Source organism: Macaca thibetana, chromosome 10, assembly GCF_024542745.1.
Source record: "Macaca thibetana thibetana isolate TM-01 chromosome 10, ASM2454274v1, whole genome shotgun sequence".
Classification (NCBI taxonomy): Eukaryota; Metazoa; Chordata; class Mammalia; order Primates; family Cercopithecidae; genus Macaca; species Macaca thibetana.
In genome coordinates, this window is record NC_065587.1 from 7,908,789 (window position 1) to 7,923,597 (window position 14,809).

General features: G+C 49.6%; 4 protein-coding genes across 8 annotated transcripts in view; 2 read left to right on the forward strand and 2 right to left on the reverse strand.

The window, feature by feature from the left end:
- MPPED1 (metallophosphoesterase domain containing 1) overlaps nt 1-14,809 on the reverse strand; it is an 822,621-nt gene that overhangs the window by 595,590 nt on the left and 212,222 nt on the right. The window lies entirely within an intron of this gene.
- The window catches only part of TSPO (translocator protein), a 677,237-nt gene that overhangs the window by 245,263 nt on the left and 417,165 nt on the right, over nt 1-14,809 (reverse strand). The gene's annotated exons all lie outside the window — the stretch shown is intronic.
- The window catches only part of LOC126963616 (NADH-cytochrome b5 reductase 3), a 414,164-nt gene that overhangs the window by 102,332 nt on the left and 297,023 nt on the right, over nt 1-14,809 (forward strand). The window contains exon 1 of one of the 2 annotated variants that reach the window (XM_050805949.1): nt 11,194-11,197. The exons of the other annotated variant lie outside the window; for it this stretch is intronic. The gene's annotated coding sequence lies outside the window, so the exon portion shown is untranslated. Of the gene's footprint in view, nt 1-11,193; nt 11,198-14,809 lie in introns of those variants that run through there. 2 annotated transcript variants of the gene reach the window in all.
- Nucleotides 1-14,809, forward strand: part of PACSIN2 (protein kinase C and casein kinase substrate in neurons 2) — a 147,950-nt gene that overhangs the window by 92,764 nt on the left and 40,377 nt on the right. The window contains 1 exon segment of the mRNA XM_050805906.1: nt 9,819-9,955. Within this exon segment, the coding sequence (XP_050661863.1) occupies nt 9,896-9,955 (60 nt within the window). The 5' untranslated portion in view covers nt 9,819-9,895.

Sequence of the window (14,809 nt, forward strand, 5' to 3'; positions counted from 1 at the left end):
AAAAAAGCTTCTAAACGAAGTTCTCAAAAGTTAGAAAAGCTATTTTCTGGTTTCTCATTGCTCCCTTTTCATAGCATCCTGTTTGTGTTTTATGGATACACAACCCTTGAGTCTCTCCAAGAATTCTCACCAGATTTCATTAGAATTTCTCTCTTGTTCCCTCAAGTATTTGTTTTCCCCAGATGTCCATTTGAACTTTATGAAAAGACTGGGCTGATGGCATAGGAAGCTGAGCTGGTTCCTTCTTGGCCCTTCCCCTAAATGGGAGAGTGGCCACATCTCTGTATGAGGCTGGGCAAGGGGCTTCCCTGAAAGTCATCTGCCCTTGATGGCTTGGCTCCAAATGCAGCTGTTTTTTTTTTTTTTTTTTTTTTTTTTTTTTTGAGACTAGTCTCATCCTGTCGCCCAGGCTGGAGTGCAGTGGCGCGATCTCCGCCTCCTGGGTTCAAACGATTCTCCTGCCTAAGCCTCCCGAGTAACTGGAACTACAGGCACGTGCCACCACGCCCGGCTAACGTTTTGTAGTTTTAGTAGAGACGGGGTTTCATCGTGTTAGCCAGGATGGTCTCTATCTCCTGACCTCATGATCTGCCTGCCTTGGCCTCCCAAAGTACTGGGATTACAGGCGTGAGCCACCGTGCCCAGCCCAAATACAGTTTTTAAAATGACCCTGGGCCAGACGCAGTGGATTACTTGAGCCCAGGAGTTCAAGACCAGCTTGGGCAATAGGACGAAACCCCGTCTCTACTGGAAATACAAAAGTTAGCTGGGCATGGTAGCGTATGCCTTCTAGCTACTGGGGAGGCCGAGGTGGGAGAATCACTTGAGCTGAGGAGGTTGAGGCTGCAGTGAGCTGTGATCACGCCACTGCACTTCAGCCTGGGTGACAGATTGAGACCCTGTCTCAAAAAAAAAAAAAAAAAAGACCATGATAATTCATGATAATTAACCCTCATTCCTGCCACTCACAACTTTGCATTTCTCAACCCTGAGCTTAGTGTTCCTAAGGCCTTGTCTCCAGCACTGGCATTTTTAGGTGGTTTTCTTCTCCCGGCGCATACCTGGCCGCTCTCTTCCAGCATGTACTCCACCATGGGCGGCACGGCCTTTTTTCTGTGTTGTTACAGCTTCCACCTCATAATTCAGCAGGTCTTTGGGAGGAAGGAGAAGGAGGTGTGTCTGCCTCCCTTGAATTTGTTTCTTTCCAAAAAAATGACACTATAATGGCAATGCTGTGATGTCATTATTTTGGGGAAGAAACAAATTCAGAGGAACTACATGGGAAACATATTTTCTTATCTGTTTTTGCCATTGTGATGGCAAAGAATCCAGAATAACTCAGCACACACCACCCCATCCTAAAGGTTTATTTCAAAATCACTTGTTGGAATTCGGATGGCATGCTTCTGGTTCATCTTGCAAGGCACCCAGGGTAGCCTGTGAGAGCGAGTTCAAGTCTGGAGTGTGTGCAGGAACAGTCTCCCTCATGTGTAGCCCTTGTTCAGAGTTCACAGAACTCATTCAGCTTTGAATTGCGGTATTGGAGCTCAGTTTCTTTTTTAGATTTTTTCTTATTTTTAATTTTTAAAGTTCTTTTAGAGACCAGGTCTCACTCTGTCACCCAGCCTGGAGTGCAGCAGTATGATTGTAGCTCACTGCAGCCTCCAGCTCCTGGGCTCAAGTGATCCTCCCACCTCAGCTTCCTGAGAAGCTGGGACTACAGGTGTGTACTACCACACCTGCTAATTTTTCTTTTCTTTTTTTTTAAATAGAGATGGGGGTCTCACTGTGTTGGCCAGGCTGGCCTCAAGTGATCCACCTGCTTTAGTCTTTCAAAGTGTTGAGATTTCCAGGCGTGAATCACCGTGCCTGGCTGAGCTCAGTTTTGTTTGTTTGTTTGTTTTTGTTTTTTTTTTTGAGACGGATTATCACTCTGTCGCCCAGGCTGGAGTGCAGTGGCGCGATCTTGGCTCACTGCAACCTCCACTTCCCGGGTTCAAGTGATTCTCCTGCCTCAGCCTCCTGAGTAGCTGAGATTACAGGTGCATGCTACCACACCCAGCTAATTTTTGTATTTTTAGTAGAGACACAGTTTCACCATGTTGGCCAGACTGGTCTTGAACTCCTGATCTCGTGATCCGCCTGCCTCGGCCTCCCAAAGTTCTGGAATTACAGGCATGAGCCACCACGCCCAGCCTGAGTTCATTTTCTTTAGGAAGAAATAATTAGTCAACCACTGGGTGCCAGACAGTCTGAAATGTACAAAAGAAGTGCCAGATGAGTCCCTGTCCTTGGAAAGACCAGGGATGACTCATTTGTCTGTCACTTTGCACTTTCTCAAAATTATTTCACAGCTGTCACCCCTGAGCCTCTTAATGCCCTGGGAGGTAACGAGAGCCCCTGTTGTACTGCCTTACAGACGAGGACAGTGGCTCTCAGAGGGGACAAATAGCTGAATTACAGAGGTGGAGCTGAGACTCATTTTCAACTCAATATCACACTCTCTTCCCAGGAACTTTACCTTCCAGATGAGAAGCCCCCAGTAAATTACTAAATACACATTTATATATTTTTTGCATTAATAAATTGATTTTCAAAGGTTCCAGCACTGTGTGGCATTAGAGAGCAGCTTGTCCCACACATGTGCACAGGTATGGTAAAGGTCATTGTAGTGGGCTCAACCTGGAAGAATGAATGAAGCAGAGCCAGGAAACATGCCCTACCTGACCTCCTTTTGAAGAAACAATCGCTCTCAGTGTCCTTAGCTTACATATTTCTTCAGCTCAAAGGGTGCTGCAAGCAGATTCATTTTTATGGTTAAGGACGTATGTGTGTCAAAAAAAATTCTGAGTGGTACTTCCTGACAGGCCCAGCGCCTTTGGGGATGTGGTAGAGATCAGGATCAGTGCGGAAGCCCTAAGGCTCCAGCCTCCCTGGCAGGTGGTGGGACTCTGGATAATCCTCCTGCCCTTTCTTCTTTTCACTGCCAAAGATTGTGGATTCTGGAAATGCCTGGTAGCTGGGCATGTGGTGTCTTGCTGGAGTTGGGCAGCATGGAGTCCGATGGTCTGGGCTGAGTCCCAGCCTAGCACTTACGAGCTGTGGGTCTGTGACCAGTGATTTGAATTATCTGTATCTTGGTTGCCTTTTCATCAAATGGAGACAATAATACATCTTTTGTAGGATTTTTGAGGTACAAAAATAGTATATCTGAAGCTCACCTCACCCACCTGTTGGCGCTGAGAGGTACTGAGTAGCTGGTAGCTGCTTAGATGGTGGTTTATCCCACTTCTACAAAATTCATAGCCTGGACTCCCAGGTGGAGCAGCAGAACTGCATCCGGGTAAAGTAGTCTTGCTTGATTTGATGCAAACGTGACAGACTCCAGGCAAGAGAACTGTCTTTGGAGGACGAAATGCAGTCATTGAATAGGTTTTGAACACTGCATGGTGCCATGAGGCAGCTCTTCTAGCTCCTTGGACTCCCTGTGAGGTTGAGCATGGCTATTCTAGGCTGTGGCCTGTCTGCAGCGGCCCTGGTCTGCAGCTGGTTCCTACTCAGGATAGGGTCATGCCCACCGTAGCAACTGATATCTGCAAAGGACATTTTTACTTCACAAAACATTTTCACATCCTTCTCAGTTGACCCTCACCATGATTCTGCCAGGCAAGTGGGGGTAATATTGGTACAGTAAACATTATATTTAAATACCGTTGCCCTGGGACTGAGTGTTCTCATGCAACAAATGACACCATTAAGGCATAAAAAGGTAGGGCATAGCCAGGCAGTGGCACACACCCTGTAGTCCTAGCTACTTGGGAGGCTGAGGCAGGAGGATCCTTTGAGCCCAGGAGTTCCAGGCCAGCCTGGGCAACATAGTGAGATCCCATCTCTAAAAAGAAAAAGAAAAGGGCAGAGAGCACCAATCAGTGAGGAAATGCAGATGAAACCACTGTGGCTTACTAACACCACCTGAAAGGCCAAGATTGACAGACTGTTCCTGGAAATAGGACTGTAGCGGTAGTTCGTCACGGCACAGGGCAGGCCAGTGCATGTTCACTTTTTTTGTTTGGTTGGTTTTTTTTGAGATAGGGTCTTGCTCTGTTGCCCAGGCAGGAGTGCAGTGGCCCAGTAATAGCTCACTGCAGCCTTGACCTCCTGGGCTCAAGCAATCTCTCGCCTCAGACTCCCGAGTAGCTGGGACCACAGGTGCGTGCCACCATACTTGGCTAATTTTTTTTATTTTTTACTTTTTGTAGAGATGGGATCTCACTATGTCGCCCAGGCTAGTCTTGAGCTTCTGGGCTCAGGCATTCCTCCTGCCTTGGCCTCTCAAAGTGCTGGGATTACAAGCGTGAGCCACCATGTCTGACCCATATTTAGTTTTTCATGTTGTATGTTCTAGAATATTTGAACTCAGCACTGAGGTGGTTAAGATCAGTGGTGAAGAGCATGACTGCTGTTGGCCTGCCTTTCTTAAGGTCTCAGCTCCTCTGCTTGGGCAAGCTCCTAACCCTTTCTGTGCCCCAGGTTCCTTGCTTTGACAGTGCCCATGGCGAAACCGCTACCCCATGGAGTTCTTAGGACTAAATGGAGTGCATGCATGTAGTGCATGGGGCACAGCGTCTGGCACATGAGGAGTCGCCATAGGGGTGGGTATGACTGGCCTCTTTGTTGTTGAAGAAGGGAGGGCTGGTGGCAAGGTCACAGTGGTAGGTGGCAGCCTCACCAAAAGTGCTTATCCCAGTAGAAACAATGACGGGAAAACAAAAATCAAACCCAGTCTCAGTCATCAACATTTCTCAGAACCTTTGGGTGGCTTGCTCTGGTGATTCTAAGAACAATGGCTATCACTTTTAGGGTGTCAGGTGTGTGCCAGGTGACTTAACGTCACTGCTGGACCTTCTCCGTGCCTGCGAGGAAATCGCCTTCTTACTGGGTTGAGAGGCTGCCTCTTGAGAGCTGCTGGTGTGTCCCTGCACATGGATGACGTTTGAAGTCATGGGAGTTCCACAGATCAGTGCTGGGAGGGGTGGGAGGAGCCATAGAGCGAACTGCAAGGTGTGCAATGTGGTTGGGAGAGGAAAGGGAGGCTCATCAGGGTGAGAGCGGGGAGCCAGGAGAGTCCCATACGATGAGGCTGGTGCGGGGCTCCATGGGAGGGACAAGTTGGTTGGACAGGGCCCCTGCTGCTCATGTCCCAGAGCAGGGGCAGGAGAGAAGGGACTTAGGAGTTGTCATTGAGAACTCAGCTCGGTGCCTGCGCTCAAGCCCCCCCTCCCCACCCTCCACCCCCCCTCCCCACCCTCCCCCCCCCCCCCCCCCCCCCCCCCCCCCCCCCTCCCCCCCCTCCCCACCCTCCACCCCCCCACAGGTTGTTGCTCTGTGAACATCAGAAATGAGTTCCCAGCTTGGCCACGGTTGTACTATCAGTTGGGTTTTCTTTTTGGTGCAGATTCTTGTCCCCCAGGTCCTCCCCTTTACCTGCATTCCTTGTGACTGTGGAGCTGAAGGAAGTAGCAAGGACACTTTGAAGCCCAGGGTGCAGACCAAGGACAATGCTCCCACTGAGGGAGGCCCTGCCATGGCCTGTGACCTGGGGGTACTGAAACCTTCATCTCATTTAACCTTCACTGGTTAAACGAGCTGGTAAAGCACAGCTCAGGAACTGGGGCGCAGAGAAATGACATGGCTTTCTGAGGTCACCCAGCTGGCCTGTGGTAGAGCTGGGATTTCCCGCCTTCCACCGTCCCAGGCCTTCTCCATGGGCACCTCATCTGCATTACCTCACTGACTCTTTGGGCAGGAGACTTTCATTTCTTCCCCTCAGTCTCTGTCTCTTTGGGTTTTCTATACCTTGCCTCAGTGTCCCCTTAGGGCTTCAGATATCTTTGCTAGATTCTAACTGCACAGTTCATTTTTTTTTTTTTCTTTTTTTTTTTTTTTTTTGAGACGGAGTCTCGCTCTGTCGCCCAGGCTGGATGCACGGGTCTCAGCTCACTGCAAGCTCAGTCTCCTGCCTCAGCCTCCGGAGTAGCTGGGCTTCGCCCAGATACGGGGTTTCACCATGTTAGCCAGGATGGTTCGCTAGATCCGCCCGTCTCGGCCTCCCAAAGTGCTGGGACTAACTGCACAGTTCAATGAGACCTTGTATAAGATGTGCTTGGAGGGTTCAGATGAAAGTGTAGTTGATTATGAATTATTCCAGCTCAAGAACTGAAGTGGTGGTGCAGAGCTTCCTAAAGTCATTTCTATTGGGTCTGAAATGCCTTGTGCCATTTTATAAAAAGAGATGTGTCTTCCTAATTCTGTTTTACTTAATAAAGATGTATATAATCTTGGAGAATGTCTAAGTTGGGAGGTGACAGATGTGTGGCAGGGAGCAGCTGGCTGAGCATTAAGATGAACTCTAAGTAATGCACATGGGGATAGTTGAGCTGATGGCATCACAGATTGAGCTGTGGCCACAGAAGATGCCCGTGGGGTACGCTTGTCCCTCGTTGCACCTGAAGGCATTCTATAGGATGTCACTGTTGCTGCGTACAGTGCTGTGATGAGATCCCAGACAGATGGTCCCAGACAGAAGGAAAGTGAACAAGTATGGGCCTTTCCCAGCTCTGCCACCATGTGACCGGAGAATGTCCCTTTCCCTTGCTGGTTGTTCCTTGTTCCTTTTGGTCAGCTAAGAGCATATATCCTGTCTGATGCCCTTGGCAGACCCATGATCTTGGTTATATTACCTCTCTGCTCAGTGATTCAGGCTCTTACTCCTAAAGGCTGACCACTGTGCTGAGCCTCTCCTTGGCTCCTGGCACTTAAGTGGGCTCTTAAATCTTAGGCCCGGTGTGGTGGCTCATTCATGTAATCTCAGCAATTTGGGAGGCCAAGGCAGGAGGATCGCTTGAGCCCAGGAGTTTGAGACCAGCCTGGGCAACAGTGACATCCCAGTTTCCACACACAAATTTTTTTTTTAACTAGCTGGGTGTGGTAGCACGTGCCTATAGTCCCAACTACTCAGGAGGCTGAGACGAGAGGATTGCTTGAGCCCATGAGTTCGAGGCTGCAGTGAGCTGTGATCATGCCACTGCACTCCAGCCTGGATGACAGACAAGACGCTTTGTCAGTCAGTCAACCAATCAGTCAGACCGTCAATCAGTCTTGTGCAAAACTGCGTCAAGACCACAGCTGCCTCCAGACAGAATCTGAATTCCTCTGCCCAAGTGGCTCAGGTGTCAAGCTGCCTCTCAGTCCGGAGCAGGGGCCTGCTCTTCACTGCAGCTTCTCCCATGGCTGGCCAGGCAGCCCAGCTGGCGGCTTGATTGGGCCACTTTGAGACTCACCTGAGCCCAAAGCCCTGCTATTCCCTGAGAAGCCTGGAGCAGAGACCAGCTGCTCTGGGTAGAAAACTTTCTGCTGCTGAAACATGGGGTGAGGCAACTCCAGGAGGACCCTGGCTAGTAGCATAGGAGTCCATAGAAAAAAGGCTCACACCTGTAATCCTAGCACTTTGGGAGGGCAAGGTGGGTGGATCACTTGAGGTCAGGAGTTTGAGACCACCTGGCCAACATGGCGGAAACCCCGTCTCTACTAAAAAATACAAAAATTAGCCAAGCATGGTTGCGCATGCCTGTAATCCCAGCTACTGGGGAGGCTGAGACACTAGAGTTGCTTGAACCTGGGAAGCAGAGGTGTCAGTGAGCTGAGATTGCACTACTGTACTCCAGCCTGGGCAACAGAGCCAGATTCCACCTCAAAAAAAGAAAGAAAAAATTGCTGTGAGAGGTGGCATCAGGGCCCAGGCCAAGTGGCCTGTCCAGCCTTTGTGAATCCTAGTGGTTCACATGACACACTGCCCCTATGATTATGGAGCAGAGCCCCAACCAGCGTGGGAGAACCCCTTGCTGGAGTTCTCTCCATGAGAGCCTGGTTAGGATCGTGCACGCATCTTAGTCCTGCAGCTGTCTCCTCACAGCGGCAATGTCTTTGTAGGACTTGGCTTTGAAGTACCGTTATCTGTTGCGGACTTTGTCTCTCTTGCTACACAGCAGTGTTTTACCTTTAGGAGCTCTGCAATCCACCAGATTAAGCCCTTTTAATTAGCGATCCAATTGTAGGTTATGGGAAGCCTGATTTACTTAACTTTGAGATTGTTTTTGGAAAACATCTGGATGTCATGGAGAGAATATTACCTTAGCAAGCAGGCAGAGCTGGTGTCAAATACTAGTCTCCACCACCCATTACTTGGACAACCATGGACAAATTACTGAACATCAATTTTCTTGACTTTAAAATAGAGACAGAAGTAATGATAGTAATGATAATTACTATATAATAATAATAGTGGCAATAATTCACTATTTACTATGTTCATAGCACTTACTAAGGTATATAACGGTACTTAGTGAGGTCGTAGCACTTACTAAGGGCCAAGTATTGTTTTAAGCTCTTGTGTGTATTTGACTCACAGCAATTCTCTATTGTAGGTTCCATTATTGTCTCTTTTTTTTTGAGATGGAGTTTTGCTCTTGTTGCCCAGGCTGGAGTGCAATGGCATGATCTCGGCTCACTGCAACCTCCACCTCCTGGGTTCAAGCGATTCTCCTGCCTCAGCCTCCCTAGTAGCTGGGATTACAGGCATGTGCCACCACGCTTAGCTAATTTTATATTTTTAGTAGAGACAGGATTTCTCTGTCTTGGTCAGGCTGGCCTCGAATTCCTGACCTCAGGTGATCTGCCCGCCTTGGCCTCCCAAAGTGCTGGGATTACAGGCGTGACTGCGCCCGGCTGTTGTCTCTCTTTTACAGATAAGGCACGCGAGGCACAGAGAGGGTAGGTAACTTGCCCACTGTTGCCCAGCTCGTAAGTAATGCGTCTGGAATTCAAGCCTAGGCAGCCTGACTCTGGAGTCTGTGTTTCTTACTACAATTCCAGGTTGTCTCACAGAGAATCATGAAGAGTCATGTGATAACATACGGAACAGGACCTAGAACAAAGTCTTGCACCTTGTTGGTGCTCAAAACAAGTTGGCCACTCTGTCTCACCCCTTCCTGTTGCTAAGCTAAGGCTTTGGACTGTTGTCTGTGGCAGTGAGGAAGGTCTCAGATCTCTGGCTGTGTGTTCTGAACATAGGGTAAGGTAAAGAAAGATGGGGTCACCTTTTTACCAAAAAATCAGACAGTTTCATCTTGGCTGTGGACAGGTCATCACACTAGCAAGGTGTGGTTTGTGCTTATGGGAGTCTTTCAGTTTCTTCCCTCCAGCAGGGGAAATAATTGCCACCTTTACCCTTGCCTAGATTGTAGATTGCTGAATCTGTTTCTCAGAAGTGATCCATTTAGCTTTCCAGCTGAGCCACACACAGTGTCAGAATAAACTGGTCTGAATTTGGGGCTTCAGTGGCTGAGTCAGTAAAGGTGGAGTTGAGTGGGGACGGTGCTCAACACAAGTGGAATGTGGTAGACACTCTGGAGAGGGGAGTCGGGTGTCACAGGTGGGGTGGCCTCCACTCATGTTTTATCCCAGGTCCTAGCCCTACCAGTTAGGTAGAGTAGGCCGGGATGGGCTAGCCCAAAGATCCAGGGGCTCTGCCTGATTTTACGCACAGGCACCCCCTGCCCCCATCACCCACCATGCACACACAGACATACACATATCTGCCCAGAGTTGGTTAGAGTCTACTGGCTTTCTCCCACCTAAAGGAAATATTATAGACCACCCGGTACTGAAGGCAGTGATTAGAAATGGGAAGTTGTGAAATAGAGATGACTTGTTTCTTTACCTTGGGCATTTAAAAACCACTATATGTTTTTCGTTCATAGGTTTGTCTACAGATTTTGAGCATCCGAAGTTGATCCCTGACTAAGTATACTTTGCTGCTCCCTCAGCCTTTGAAGAAATGTCTGTCACGTATGATGATTCCGTTGGAGTAGAAGTGTCCAGCGACAGCTTCTGGGAGGTAATGCACCTGCTTTCTTCCAGTGAATGAAGTGGCCAAGCCAACAGTGTCTGGCAGGCCCTTTGGTTTTTTTGGTGGAGGTTGGGAAATGAGGTGAACATACCCCAAAACCAGCCAGGGATTTGTAGTCAGACCTAGATAGTAGCAGAAAAGGTGTGGACACTTGTTTTTAGGCAGTTCAGGTATGCCTTAGCCATCATCGAAGGCAGTAAACTTACCTTGCTAGGAAAGTCTGATACTTAAAGAGATTAGGGGTGTTTATGAAAGGTCTTGGCGATCATCTTCCTTTTTATGTTTGCCATGATGTGGGTGGGAGAGACAGATGCTAATTGCTCAGCTTATCCTACGAGGCACTTTACTGTTGAGTTTTATGTAGAAACACGGAGGGCTGTGATTTGACATCACGCTGGACAGCACAGGCAAGTGGCCAGAGGGCCAAACGCCTTCAAACTTGTTTGAGCATCTGCTGCCAGTTTGTACCTGTGAGTGGCTCTCTTCCTGATTAGATTATTTTGTGTTTTTTTTGTGGGGGGCGGAGGGCATTGTTCCTGAGTCCCACTTACTTTTCCTGCCTGCTAGTTAATGGAAAGTCCATCTTTTTTTTTTTTTTTTTTTAAACAGTTGAGGTCTTGAGAGCGTAGGCTGGAGTGCAGTGGCACCATCATGGCTCACTGAAGCCTTGATCTCCTGGGCTCAAGCCATCCTCCCACCTCAGCCTAGTGAGCAGCTGGGACTATAGGAGGTCAATTTTTGGTCTAATTTTGTCCATGTGGCAAAATCCCTGGAGCTTTCCTGGCCTTCGCGGAAAGAGGCTTTGCATGGCTGGGAGCGGTGGCTCACGCCTGTAATCCCAGCACTTTGGGAGGCCGAGGCGGGTAGATCATGAGGTCAGGAGTTCAAGATCAGCCTGGCCAACATGGTGAAACCCCATCTCTACTAAAATACAAAAAATTAGCCAGGCGTGGTGGCAGGCACCTGTAACCCCAGCTATTTGGGAGGTTGAGGCAGGAGAATTGCTTGAACCCAGAAGGCGGAGGTTGCAGTGAGCCAAGACTGCGCCACTGCACTCCAGCCTGGGCAACAGAGCAAGACTCGGTCTCAAAAAAAAAAAAGAAAGAAAAGGAGGCTTTGCAGTTAGAAAACTCTGAGCTCTGATTCCAGCTGTGCTGATGCTGGCTGTGTGACTTTGGGCAAGTTGCTCAACTGATCTGAGCCTTGCGATCTTCATCTGTGAAGTGGGGGATACTGTTGGCCTCTAAGGAGGGCTGCCAGGACAAGATAAGAACATGGATGGCAGCACCCACGTGGATGCTTCTGTGACACAGGAGGCTCCAGTAGTAGAAGAGATGAGGGTGATGCCCTGGTGTTTGCTGGGGACTAGCATGAAGTCATTTTATAAACAAATGATCAGTGATAGATACTGTGACATAGACAAGTGATCACAGTTGCCCAAGTTTAAACAAAAGATGGACAAGAAGCTCAAAATTCTGTCAACACATTTTTCCCCTATGTATTGGACAAAAGATCATCGACTTTTAGCCGAATACCTTTGTTAAAATTATGTGTTAACTGAGTACCTACAGTGTGCTAGGCAAGGGATGTGGCAGACCAAGTCCCTGCCCTCCAGGAGCTGGCTTCTGCCACAGCAGAAGTAAATGTGGAAAGGCACAGAGCATGCAGGCCCTCTCTGCTGCCACCCCTCGGCTGGTGGCATCCTTCTGGAGGGGTGAAGGGGGCACCCAGCTCAAATTTCAGCAGCTGGAGAGGCATATCTGCCTGGGAAATATTTCACTTAAGACACCAAGAGTGACAGTCAAACAGGTCACCAGCCCCATGTCACAGCATGCCAGGAGGTTGGCCGTGAAACTAGATGAAGCTGTGTCAGAACCAGTAGTTACAAGACGTGGTTTGGAGGTGCCCCTGGAACAGTGCTAGAATTCAGGACTGCCTCTGCCCCCACCTGCAGGTACAGGTTCTAGTAGTCAGGTCCCGCTGGCTGGCCCCCCCCAGAGAAGCTGTGGCCTCGTTAGTGCAGGAGCACTCATGGAGCCAGCAGCAGCTGTGCAGAGCCTTCCTGTGAGCTCGCCGGCCTTCAGAAGTGCAGGCCCTTGTTCTCAACACTGAACCAAAACTATAGATAGAAACCTTTGCAGTTATGGGGAGCTTCTTTTTTGTAACTGTAGTGACATTGCTGGCTGGCATCAATCATTCCCTGCCTTGAGCTTGGTGATGGTGCACACAGGACAAGCACACTCAAAAGGCCCTTCCTTGTGAGGGATAGGTGGGGAGAGGCAATGGGGACAGGGGAAGACATTGCTTTGGAACCAGGAGGTCTGGGTTTGACTGCTGGCCTGATCACTTACTTCCTGTGTATGGCTTTGGGCAAGTTACTGATTTTTTTTTGCCTTCATTTCCCAATCTATAAGATGGGGGTAATAACGGTACCCACATCCTAGTATTGTAAGGGTTAAAAGAATGAATAAACGTTAAGTGTTTTAGGGCGTCAGGGCAAGGCTGGTGGGGGCCCTTCCCTCTGACATGGGAACTGAGGGAGTCGGTGCACACAGTCAATGTCTGTTCCTGCGGTGCCCTTGGTGGCATTGTCTTCGTTACCCACTTGGTGGCAGAAACGGCTGGGAAAAGAGCTAAACTGTAGCTAAATATAGTGCTATTACAGAAGTCTTCAGCTGCCTGTTAAAAACATTTTTAGGTGAATGTTGCCAGTGTATATTGTCAGCATATATTATATCAAGTAGCTTTAACAAGCCCAGTAATTAAACTCTTATGCTCCCTGTTAAATTCTCAACCGCAATAATGTCAGTAGTCAAGAACGTCTCCTTTTGCCTGAAAACGCTCAGGCGGGCTCTGCTCAGGTTGTGATGCTGTCCCTGAAATTGCTCTTCAGCCGCTGTCAGCCCCACAGTGCTGTGGTCGTCCGCCTCCTCCATGATGGATGTTCGCTGAGTGGCGGAGCGACTGCTCAGTGGTGGCCTGCTGGGATCTGAGAGATTCAGGGGCACACTGCCAACTGCACATCTTCCCAGGCAGATGGCAAGTTCCTCTTTCCCATGGAAGGACACTTTTCCAAAGAAAGCCTTGTGGTCTTGAGGTGAAAAAGTTTTTTGTGTTTAATTTTACTCCTTCCCACCAAAAGGTGTTAACTGGAGTATGTCACTCCAGAGCCATCTTCTGTGTGGCCCTGTCCTCCAGGAGCCTTTGGCTGTGACATTTACAAGGAATAAGGTAGACACTAGGCAGTTCATCATGCCAGGTGCTGTATGATTTGCTGGGGTTGCCATGGGGGAAGGAGCAGGGAAGGCAGCATGGGCCAGGGACATTGCTGCACTCGGATGCTTACTAGACAAATGAAGGAACCCATACTGACCTGTGGGAGGAGAGGTTACCCACAGGGGCATGATGCTGAATAGAGCTATTTAATGCGTATTTGGAAGGAGTACCTCCTGCATTCCCCAACCCTGTAGATATAGGGGGGAAAAAAAGAGGAAGAGAGGAGAGGGGATCCAGTTCCCACAAAGAAGATGCTTACGGAGTATGAGAGCAGGAGGGACCACCCCAAGCTCTGCCTCTCAGTGACATGGTCTGCTGGGCAGCGCGGAGGCCTGTGGCTTAGTAGGGTTGGGCCAAGAATTGGAAACAAGTAGAGGGGATGGCATTCCAGGTTGGAACCAAGTCTGGAGCCTGAATGAGTGTGGTCTTACAGAGTGCTGAGGACCTTGACCTTTTTGGTGCTAAGGGCCAGTTTTGGAGCAAGATGGGAAGTCGTGTGGGATTACAGTGGCAGGGCCAGGTGGAGGCAGTTCCCCAGGTGGGTCGCTCCCTCAGCAAGTCAGAGCCTGGTCTGGTCTGCCCACAGGCTTCACAGCAGGGTATGGAAGCTTGGCTGCTTCTGGCAAGTTTTCCTGACTTCTTGCAGGAGCCCAGGGGCCCTCCTCCTGCCTCTCCGCTTCTGGGCACTGCTTGCAGGCCTTCTCTTTGGTTCTAGGAGCTGGTGTACAAAGGGCCTAGGCTGTGGGCCATGGGACTTTTCAAGTGTCACCGGTGCTTCCTGGCCTCCCTTGCCCGCAGTGGGCTCTGGGAACAGGATGACAGATCTGTCCCCAGCAGGGCTGAGAGCCGCTGCCTGCATCTCTGAGGGCTCCTTGGGGGCCAGGCTAGGAGGGCAGACGCCACTTATTTTAAGAACTGGAGCCTGAGTCTGCCTGAACAAAAGCTCCCCAGAGACGGGATTTCTGCACAGCTGTCAGCTGGCCGTGCATTTAGAGCTCAGATCTCCTGGATGAAGCCAGGCTGGGTCTGACCTCTCTGCACTATCTTATGGGCACAAAGAGCCCCTGAGAAGAATATTTGGGGAGATGAAGAGAACATAAGTATCTTGTGTCAAATATTCTGGGAATGTTAGCCCCGAAGAGTTGGCACGTGACTCAACATTTACCGTTCCCTGCCAGGAAGGCGCTCTCGGTAGGTTGTTTGTAACTCGCTCTCAGTCGGGCTGGTTTCTCTCAGACTCTAGCACTGCAGGACAGCTCATTGTGTGATAACACCTTCATCTTCGTTGTCCATGTGGAGCGATACTTTCCCCATCCTTCCATACCAATTTTATAGGACACATATTTAGAAGCTGCCATGACCCAGGCCCTGGGCTAAGTCCTGGGCACCCTAAATGAGAGCACAGCCTCGGGCCTCCTAGAGCCAGAGCAGTAAGGAGGCGGCTGAGCAGTGCCCTGAGCGCAAGCACGAAGTGAGCGAACGACAATACCACCTCGTGCTCAGCAGCAGTGACCGGCTCTGTCTGCTGTCCAGCCGCCTCCACACGCCGACCCCGACGGACTTTTC